Source organism: Pelmatolapia mariae, linkage group LG3_W, assembly GCF_036321145.2.
Source record: "Pelmatolapia mariae isolate MD_Pm_ZW linkage group LG3_W, Pm_UMD_F_2, whole genome shotgun sequence".
Taxonomy (NCBI): Eukaryota; Metazoa; Chordata; class Actinopteri; order Cichliformes; family Cichlidae; genus Pelmatolapia; species Pelmatolapia mariae.
The window spans coordinates 86819960-86830985 of record NC_086229.1 but is presented as its reverse complement, the minus strand read 5'-3'; the positions used below and the strand labels follow the sequence as shown (position 1 = coordinate 86830985).

Below are 11026 nucleotides of genomic sequence, written 5' to 3'. Positions count from 1 at the left end.
GCATTCAAAATGGGTCAGTAGGCTGGCTTGAAGTGATTACTCAGCTACTCCTGCCAGTTAACACTGATCAAACAAGAGCTCTGAGCGTGTGTGTCTGTGTCAGATGGTGGGTGCTGCGCATCAACCATTTTTTGTCACCCGTTACACAAAACGAATATAATCAAGTTACAAGTTTTTCAGAGTGAAACTGTTGAGGTCAGTGATCGAATGTGGCAGCGAAGCATCTGTGTGACACCACAACGTTGAAACCATTCCAGTAAAGGGTGTAGTTTCTCTTTCAGAGAGCAACGCAGAACGAGAGAGGTGGAGTAAAAAGTAAAAGAGGAGTTGTGTGTGTTTTCAGAACAACATCTGCTCTGCCGATGATCAGTTTGTCAAACACACCCCGACAGTTCAGCCGATTAAATCTGGACTTGCTCCATGTGCTGGCTGACGCACTTGTTGGGAAACCAGTCGAGGCATTTGCCCGTCGTTTCATTTCAACGTTTAAAGGAAGGCATCCTGTTCACCTCAACTGACCCCACTCACCCCCTCTATGTAATAAACATGATGACATCACATATAGCAGCGGGGGGGGGGGGTTTGCACAGAGCTAATTTTCAGTGCATGAGCTGATCCGCCTGTCCATGCAGCGTTTTTAAAACGTGCACGCTGATAAGGATTTACTGACTGAAGGAAGAAGGGCTTTAAGACTTTGCTGGGGGACCAGCTGGAGGCAATATCTTAGTCAGGCAAGTGTGGAATTCCACTATGCCTTCAGAGACAGACTGCTGTGGATCAAGGTCTGCCAAAATTGGCAGCAGAGGCCCAAAAACAACAACCATATTGTCTTCTGTAGGGTCCAGCATATGGTAAAAGTTATTATGCATGTCTGTCGGGTATGAAAGAGAGGTGAAAAAATCAATTTGGTGAAAAGAGTCAGATAAAATATGAGCTTTAAATGAGGCAAAATTACAATAATTGGCAGTAAAACAGCAAAAAAACTGGAATAGACACAACTGAACTTTCTAAATGCATATGCCAGCAGCACTTTATGGACAATAATTGGCTTTTTAGCTTTTGAAATATGGCATCATAGAAGCGTGTATGGATGAATTCATTATCCCTGCTACTTCTTTCTCATTAGTTTTTACAAACCAGCAGGGCTCCGGTATGTCACCGGCCACACACAAACCATGGACATCGATCATTTGCTGTACTGGACATTTATATTGCGCTGTGATGTGATCTGAGGGCAAAAATAGATCCTCTGTGTAATACATTTCGCAATCTGAAGGAGTGAACTGAAATTTATTTATTTAGTTATTTATTTTTTACATGAGCAGGCAGGGATGCAGATGCACCACACTAATGTAAAACACTTTTACGTTAGTTTTTAGCATTTGCAAAGTTGAAAGCTTTTCTACAGGAGAAAGGGGGTGTTCCTGTTCTACTACTATTTTAAAGCCAGTGAGAGTGAGGAGAAAGTTTTCCCTCTGAGTTCAGTTTCTGTTATCTCTGGCCCTTTGCCATCAGCGATGATGCCACAGTGGAAGGGCTGTGTTTGAACCTACAGTGTGTGTGTGTGTGTGTGTGTGACTCATAGCTAAAGTTAAACAGGCTCTCACAACTTGGAAAGAATTTTCTTCCTTCCTTTGGTACCTCGCCTCACCTCCTGTGACTGCATTTACCCACGCTGGGAGAATAGCTAATAAGTCAGCCGGTGAGTAGGGAGAGATTCATGAAGGGGAAAAAACCCTACAAGATCAGCAGCTGTGGTATTTGGAGAATCTATAAACAGGCCTTGGATGTTCTCTGGTCTAAACGAACAAACGTCATAACAAAGCTGCTCTGCCTGTGTCACGGTTGTTCTGATAAAGTCAAAATGATCGTAATTACACCCACTGTAAAAACAACGGCGTGCTGACCATCTGTACACATGCTGTCATTATCTCTGATTTGCTGCAACTTTCTCTCTCACACACACACACACACACACGTTGGGTATTCATGTCTTGCTGGGACATCTAATTGACATCATGCCACTTACTCTAACCATAACCCTGGCACTAAAACCACATTTTGAGTCTCAAAAATGCCTTCAAACTCGTGGGGACTGGGATTTTGGTCCCCACAATGAATACACATGCACACACACACATGTTGCTAAGTGTTATTCACACACACAGACTGCCAGTGAAACATAATGTGAGTCCAGTGAGGAAGAGGAAGGGGATGGTGTGAGGTCAAGTCTGCCTTGTGTTTCAGGAAACATGTTGATTAGTAAAGCCCTCTCATAAACCCCGTCTGTCTATGTCAGACTCTCCAGCTTACTTCAATAACTGTTGGTTAAGACGCGACCAGTTCCCCTGGTAACTGTTGCCAAGGAAGCAGTCTCTAGTCTTGTTTAGTGTATTTCTGAGCGTCTGTGTGTTTGAGTGTGTCAGCCCTGGATGTGGACTAGACGTACCTGGAGAATGAGGGAGGGGGATTTTTAGACTTTTTTCACACGTGCAGTTGTGTTTGTCCAGAGCTTTTCTTACACTGGTTATAGAAAAGCCTCACTCAAGTGAAGCAGAAAGAAAAGTTGGGGGACTTCTGAGGTTGCTCATGTGCGAGAATCGAGCCGCCGTCGCTTCTAAGATTTCGGCTTTGTCCTTCAGAGGTGTTGAGTCATCCCTCGTTTTTTTGGTGTTTCTTGTTTTTTTTCCGATTCTCCGCTGACATGCACAGAAGTCTGTAGTTTCCTCTGAAACTCTAGAGTTTCTGTGAAAAAGAAGCCGAAAAGTACAAGTGACACAGACGCCCATTCTCCCATCATCTGTTTGTCACTCACTTTTACCAGAAGCCTGAGAGCGCGATCAGGCTTTTCACTTGAGCAGCAGATCAGAGTAAATCTCTTTTGAAGTCAGTTATGTCGCTTGTTTTTGTTGAAGTGGCTGGTGTGAGTCATGAGTTGGACACACGTGCCGTCGCACAGGATGACTGTGTGTCTGAGGTGTATTTTTAGGAACCTGCAGTGGTGAGCTGACCCTGCTTATTTCACATCTGCTCGTATTAGTCACATAAGACAGTCATTTATTGCACACACTCTAAAATGCTCCGAGTTATCTTTTTAACAGGAAGCCTCATGGTTTTTAAAAAGAACCAAAACCCTTCCCCAAAGCTCGACTTTTCTCCCTCACACATTTGTACACACACCCCCTCAGGGAGGCCCACTTCCTGTGGTTGTGACGACAGTTTCCTCTCCCCTTAGAGCTCTCTTCCTCTTCTCTTTAAACGTCACTTACACACAAGTGCAACTGGTCTCTTTTGTATGATTTGTGTACCACTGTAACCCAGTCGTAAGTTGTCAGTCACAGGATGTCACAGGAAAATAAAAGGACCTCTTGTTTTCTTCCTTCCTTTCTTTTCTTTTTTTTCCACCTACACACTCCTGTTGCAATTTGTGCTTCTTTTTCCACCAAGAGATAAAAACGTAGTCTAACTGTAATCATTTCTCATCTCCTGAATGAGGTCAGGGCGGTTGTCAAGACCACCAAAATTAATGGAAAAAGTAGCGTTGAGGAGCCGAACAACAAACTGACAGGCTGACCACTGACAGCCAGAACGAGATAATGATTCGTTTGTGGTTGCTGCTAACCTGATGATTGTCCCTGTTGTTTTCTAAATGTTTAAATTGGAAGCAACTTCAAGCCAACACAGTTTAAATATGAAGACTTTGCCTCCACAGATGCTCCTACGGCCTCTCTGTCACGGCTCAATGTCGAGCAGATGTGTGGGAGTACGCACACAAGCTGGAATGACACGGAAGAAAGAAAATGTGAGCTTTACCTGAATTGTTAAACCCCCTTGCTCTGCACAGGCTTGAGTGAATGAGGGAGTGGGTTAAGGGTCAGCTCATCGCAGTGTTTTCTCAGTCCAGATTTGTGTGTGTGTGTGTGTGTGTGTTGTTGTTGTGAACACTCCGCCACAAAGGTCAGCTCCTTCTGGTTCTCTGCAGAAACTGTTTGCTTTGCCGTGTCCTCAGCTGAACTGCACTGCCTTGTGTGCGCTGGCTGGCACATCATCTTCTAATTCTGTGTGTGTGTAAAGATGCAGACGTGATAAAGTTAGCCCACATCATCATCATCTTGGAACAGCATGCACTGACGTTAGTGCACGCACAAACAAATAAATACACACGTACATGTAGACACAGGGAGCCTGGCAACGGGGCGGGGGAGGACGGATGCAGGGGCTATGTGTGTGTGTGAGAGAGAGAGAGAAATGCATGGTGTTTCCTCCAGAACACGATCTCTATCTGGGACTGATTATGTAATGGCCAAGTAGAGTAAAGCTGCGGGAGGAAGGAACAAGAAGAGAGAGAAGACCATGCATGGCCTTGCCGCCATGCTTGATGGGACTGCTGCCAGAGCTCTTTTCTAACTCGTTTTTTTCTATTATCTGCCACTTCTCCCAGTTTTATCTGGTCATTTCTTATCAGAATGGCTCTGCAGTGAATTTACTCAGACAGTAAAATGCTCCCCAGCTGCCTGCTTTTACCTCGTCAAGCCCTCATGACATCGTCCTTGGTCATTGCTCATATTCCTGTTCCAGCAGCCTCGTGTGCTTTCCTCAGACAAACAAGTAAACAAGTAGACTCTAAAGTGTCACAGATGAATATTTTTGCATTGGACGTCGTCAACGGCGTCTTTTTTTTGTTTTTTCTCACGGCCTCACCGCGTTTGTCTGGGGCAGAGGCAGAAAGGGATGACTTTGAATAAATGGCAGGCTATGGCTCTCATGTAATGATTTAATTTAAACTGTTTGTTTCCCTTAGCGCTCATTGGCGACGAAGCAGGCTTCCCTGTGCACAGCCACAGGCATGTGACTTTGGGCTGTACCATGAAATTGCTTCGCTTGTCAGATCCCACAGAGAGACGTTTCATTAACTGTCTGACTTCCTGGGTATAATGGTTGTTCAGCGTTGTTCTGTTCCCGCTCGACCCCTGGGCTGCTGTTTCGGGGACATTAACTAACTTTCCTACGATAACCAGGGTGTTGACAGGAACACCTCTTCAATGGTCGGGGGGTGGGGGGCGGGGGGGATTCCACTTCCACAAGATGTACTCTGGAGGGGATTTTTGATTGAACAATAAATTATGTCATGAGTGATAGTTCTATCAGCTGTGGATGACAGATGCAGATGTTCTCAAAGTGCTTTCACTTCTTTTACCGTAGATACCGCAGTAGTTTTTGTTTGCTGTGGTTAGAGCAAAATAAAATTGAAAGCAAGTAGCAATCACACTAACACCTGCAGCGCTTGAAGGTTTAAATTTAAACTTCTCAAAGTACTTCCTGTCTTTCTTTGAGTTCTTCGGCAGCAGAACGTTCCATTTGGGTGAAACGGTTACGGATTAATCAGTCTGAACATTTTCGTAGAATTTTCCTCATCATTTCTCCTGAAGTTGCGGTTTACTAGTTTGATCATTCTCTCGGCCATGAAACCCCCTACCGAACATCTCATCGGCACATCCTGCTTATTTGTCTAAACATGCACTCACGTACCGATTACCCGAGCGTCACGCTTCTAAGGAAGCAGAAATGACATCACACGGTCAGAGAAATTCCCACTGTTGTTGCTTCTGCAGTGGTGCAGAAACGCCCCCGGTCACCTGACTGTAAGTGGTGTCCCAGAGGGGCGGAGTTTCAGGCCCAGCGGTTTGGGGTAAGCCGTCTTCCAGGCGAGCTGAGTCATCGGGGGTTCCCCAAAAAATAACCTGTGTAATGCTCGCGCTCACTCTCACTGCTTCTCCTCTCCTACACCATACTCTTACCCATAGGTGCTATAACCACATTTCATCGCTTTGGTATAATCTGATAGAACCCGAGCTGCTCTTGAACAAGTTTCTGCCGCCTGTGTGTACGATCTCATTACAGAGTACTGAGTTTCTAACACTGTGCTGCTGAGTAGCAATGTGATAGCCAGGGTAGATGGCTGTTTGGTCACACACACACCCTCTATAAAAGTAGTAATTACAACCTGGCCACCGTGTCCCCATTTGCTCTCAAAAGAAGTCACAGATGATCTCTAGCTGTATTTTTGTTTGTCTTTCTTCTAATTTAAACCTTTCTACTTTCACCACAATGCAGTTTTATTACATTTTGGCAGTGCTATGTTTTCCATGTGATGGTTGACTGAGTTTATGGGCTTTTGCTGTTAGAGTTAGACGGGCCTCTTACTTCCCAGCACGAGTGAATGAGCAAGAGTTCTTCACTCCCATTTTATCACTCTGCCATGCATCACCTGAACAGTGAGGAAGAGTGAGGATGATGCAGGTGGCGATGATGCACTAAAGAGAGAAGCGGTGGGGTAAAGAGCTTCTCAGTCGATGCTGAGAGAACCTTGACTCAGTCTCGTGCTTTGAGACTGACACTCACTCAGAGTGTTGTTTAGCCTGGTCGTGTTGTTGTTGTTGTTTTTCTCCCTGACGTTTTTCCCTTCTCTGTGTTTCAGGATTGAGGAGACCCCGGAAGAAATGATTGGCAGCTGAAGCTGAGACTTAACACAACTGTGAATCAATAACTCGGTGCTACTCTAAAGGTGCGCACAGCGTGAGTGTTTGTATCACTTTCCTTTAAAGCATGTCGAGTGCAGTCCTGACAGTTAACGCCGGCCTATCTTCACATAGCAGCGGCGTCTGGCGGATCGTGATCCCTCGCCCCTTGAGGGTGGTGTTCATGTGTCAGTGAACAGCAACCCTCCTCGCGAGCTAAAAGTGTACAGTGTTTGAAGTATCCTCTGCTGGGCTTTATATAGAGCCCGTGATCCAGTGTTAGTGGGAGGAAGAAAAGGCAGGGAAGATGAACTGGTGGGAGGAAGTACTGCGTACGGCCAGAGCTAATTCTGGAAGAACTAGTGGAACAGTGCTATGCTGAGCAAGGCAAATGAATCATAACCCTTGTGTGCATGTCTGTTACTCTCCCACTGATGAATTATGCAGTACATTTCAGTCATAGCACTGCAGTTTATAAAACATCTCTGTACTTATGTTAGGCCCAGACAGGGACAGAAATATCCACCTTAAATGTAATATTTACATATATGTCTTATATAACATTGATATTATATTGAATATAATGATAAAGATGAATCTGGGTATTGTTCTTGAAAGATTAACCTTTTAATCTCATGTTAAATGGATGACAGAATGGTGGTTTTTAACTACTTAACATGTTACATGTAGATATTTAGTTAGCCTAGTTTCTAACGGCGGTCATGAACATGCAGGTTTAAACCTCCCTCTCAGGTTTTGTCTCTGGTCTCTTTTGTTGTCAGTATTGAATCTGTGCTTTGAAACACACACTTCTTCTTTTCATCCCGACACCTTCGGTCTTTTGTGCTGTGTGTGTCCGGTGTTTCTGAAAGCAGGGAGGGGGAGAGAGAGTTATCTCTCAGCTTCTTTCATGTGTTTTCCCCTCAACCATCTCCTTTGTGTCGTTTGTGGGAAGGTGCGTGGGCGTTTTCGTGGCACCATTCCCACTCTGCACTCCACCTCCCTCCCTCCATCCCTTCCCTCTTCTCCTTAATCTATCCTTCCCATCCTGTTCAGACCGTCTGTTGCCGCTGCCCCCCCTCTTCCTCTTCATCACGCCTGCCGTAATGAGATTAAACCTTAGTGTATCCACTGGGCGCACGCACACTTTATATACACACACACAACGCTGCAGTACACACACAATCATCCACTTAAAAGAGAGCACACTATTCTCTCTCTCATGCACTAAAACAGCACAGGCCTGCCATCACTGTGCAGCTTGCACACTTGGACCGCTTCCACTTGCGTCGTGTCCAACATCACACAGTTGGCGTGAGACCAAAGCCTCTCACTCTTAGTCTTTCCCTCTGTCTCTGGCTATCAGGAGGCTCATGGTAAGGATTACAGTAACCCCAGGTCTGTCCTCAGAGGTGAGCTCCCTGCTGAGCCATCTGGGCTTCAGAAATAATCAGATTCCACACCGACTAGTTTACTGCTGCCTCCTACAGGCTGAGTTATGCATAGCAGCCGTCATCAGACAAGTTATAAATCTAACTTTCTTCAGGAAATGTTCTTGACAGAAGCAGAGGAGATGCTGGCAAGCTGTCCATCTCTCTCATTCACTTACTTCCAAACACACACACCAGCTTGTCCACACAACAAAATAAAAGACCTGATGGGTTTTTCTGTTTTTAAAGTCTCTGACTCCCCTCTCATAATGATTCTCTTGGTCCTCTCTTTCTGCAGGCAGTTGGCTTTTAGGCTCCTGGTGCTGAAGATAGGGGTGTCAGACCTCCACATATTCTCAGTGTTGGAGTGAGGCCCTCTCTGAGCTGCAGTGGAGGGCTTCACAGATACAGCTAGTCTGGTAAGTACTTTTGTTTATGCAGGAAGGAATTTGATGGATCTGTCACAAATCCGCCACGAGAACTAAAAACTATGTTTTTTTTATGAAAATTAAAACATATTGACTGGACCAGTTATTTGTAAAATCTGCCTCATAAAGCACGACAGCTGCTCTTCGTCCAAAGATGTTTTTCTGTTTTCTCTCTATGAGCGTATCTGTGTGTTAATTGTGTGACTGTACAACTAAACATGCAGGCTGGATGCATCACCCAGTAGAGCAGTTTGGCGGGCGAGGCACACGGGATTCCTTCCCTCTGGACGAACTCAACCGGGGGCCATGGCCTCCCGTGGGCGGCCGCGCCTGGCAGCCACCTGCCAGGTATGTAGTCATGACAACACAACACCATATTTTTTGCAAAACCTCTTTGGTTGCATTGATTCATCAGGTTAATCCTGCTGGTAGAATTCAAGTTAAAGGCGATCAACAACTTTGTATCTCGTCTCTGCTCCTCATCAGGTGTTCACCTACAATGAACCAACACCAGCTACTTCCCCATCTACCTCCTGGACCTATGGGTGGATTAAACCATCACAGCAAATATTTCAGTAATGGGTAAGTAATGGAACAAAGACATGGGTGGCACAGCTACTTTTAAAATGCAATAGATTTAGATACAGCTACAAGAGGAGTTACAATTTTGATGTCATTCAAATGTTTTTAATCATTTGTGTGTTTTATACTCCAGGCCGATGCGAGGAAGCGAGAAGCTCGATCTCCCACAGCCAATGTTACCACCTCTGCAGAGGGAGCAGCAGAGACCTCCCCACCATCTTCATCCTCCACCTCATCACAGAGCGTGGGAAATTAGCCAGCTATATGATTCCCACCTTCCTCCTCGAGGACATCCGGTCATGCCCCTGCCCAATGACCTCTCGCTCCGTCTCCATAATGGAGGCTACGCGGGCAGCGGCGGACCTCCACCTAACCCCCATTTTCCCTCCAGGGGGCCAAACCAAATGCTGAAAGTGAGAACAGTGCTGCAGTGTTATTCCATGTCAGCCTTTTGCACTGAGCTTAAATGATTCTCTGCTGTTGAACAGTAAATCACTCTAAACACTTTCTTTTGTTGGTTTTCTGTCTATTTTAGTTTGGGGGTCCTCAGGAGCACAATGTTCCCCGGGGTCCACCTTTGCTGGGAGATGACATGTGGGCTCAGGTGCACCAGGTAGGAACTCTCTAATTGGTTAGGATCATGTTTCATCATCGACAAAAACACCCAGCACTCCCTGTTCAGACCAATATAACACCAATTCCACTCAAAGCCACTTTTGCCTCCCGGATCTTGCTCTGGATATTTTAATAAAGAGGTTCTTTGGACTGACACTGCAATAGTTGCACTAGTTGTCTTCATCTGCAGCAACTAAGATCTTTTTCTGTGCACAGCAGAGGCCCTACCCAGGAAAGATGCAAGGAGGTCAGCTGAAGCGACCAGGCCCTCCACTGGGTGAACACTCTGTTATCCAACACACGCCTTCACCATCGCTGCACACGCCCTCACAGCCTGCAGCAGAGGAGTGTCCCAGCCCCAGCAAAAGGAAAAAGAGTTCAGATCAGGTATTGGACAGAGACAAATATTAAAATCAGCCTCAGTGTCAATTTGTAACCTCAGTTCTTTTTTTTCCCCCTCCTCAGATCTTTGAGTAGTAAAACATTGTAATGTGCTTTCCCCTGTACAGGTATCTCACCCTGGGCTACAACGTTTCTCTGGTTCTGGCCAATCTTTGCCACAGCAGCAGTCGTCTGCTCAGCACCACCCTCCAAAGCCCGCCTTCTGGAACCCCATTCACAAGGACAGCAGTGTTCCCTGGCAGCCACAAACCTCAGAGCGCAAGAACCAACAATCACAGTTCCAGGTCTGAGCAGGAACAAAATCTCTGCACTGTCTACTTTTTTTTAACCCATCTTGGTAAACTTGGTTTGGTCTGACCACTGCTTTAAATAAAGCAGTGGTCAGACCCTTTGTATATTATTCTCATTGTCCTGTTTTTCTTTTTCTTCTTCTCTTGTTTTGTGGCTCAACAGGAAAACAACAAACAAGGTATGGGCAGCTACACCCAGAAGTCCTCTCCTGCATCTTTGGCCCCTTCCAACCTTTCTCCTTTACCCAACTCCCCTCCGGGAAGCTACAACCAGGGATGTGCTCCTAAGCTTCAGAAAGACAAGTTACAACCTCAGGCTGTAAACCATCGGTCCCCTCACTCCTCCTACCCCAGTCCCGGCTCCAAACCGGAGAGAGCTCCACCCTGCCAAGCTAAAGAGACTCGTGGTCCTCAGATGCAGAGAGGCCCTCTCATTGGGGGCCAAGGTGGCAGCCAAGCTACCTCTCACACAGCATCAACTCCAACCAGGGGAGACAGAGATCATCACCGACATGCCCAGTTGTCACCAGCAAACGTTTCTGCGACCGGCAGCAACAACAGCAGCAGCAGTGTGCCTTACAGCCACTTCCAGCCTCATCCAGGGCTGGTCCACCAGGGTCCTCCTCCTCCACCGCCTCAAGCCAGCAGCACCTCAGTACCTCAGCAACAGCAAAGCGGTCCACATGAGGCCTGGAGATATCAGAGCACGCCCAGCAATCACTCCCTGGTGAGTTCAAGTTATTCATGTGCAACCTCATTTG

At 46.1% G+C, this 11026-nt stretch overlaps 1 protein-coding gene across 2 annotated transcripts in view; it reads left to right on the top strand.

Moving 5' to 3' along the window:
- Window positions 1-11026, top strand: part of kdm6ba (lysine (K)-specific demethylase 6B, a) — a 47900-nt gene that overhangs the window by 27807 nt on the left and 9067 nt on the right. The window contains exons 3-11 of one of the 2 annotated variants that reach the window (XM_063470200.1): window positions 6479-6565; window positions 8247-8367; window positions 8601-8724; window positions 8863-8958; window positions 9092-9371; window positions 9494-9571; window positions 9790-9960; window positions 10083-10259; window positions 10429-10992. In XM_063470200.1, the coding sequence (XP_063326270.1) occupies window positions 8606-8724; window positions 8863-8958; window positions 9092-9371; window positions 9494-9571; window positions 9790-9960; window positions 10083-10259; window positions 10429-10992 (1485 nt within the window). In that variant the 5' untranslated portion in view covers window positions 6479-6565; window positions 8247-8367; window positions 8601-8605. The remainder of the gene's footprint in view (window positions 1-6478; window positions 6566-8246; window positions 8368-8600; window positions 8725-8862; window positions 8959-9091; window positions 9372-9493; window positions 9572-9789; window positions 9961-10082; window positions 10260-10428; window positions 10993-11026) is intronic. The other variant, XM_063470201.1, reaches the window with a different exon arrangement.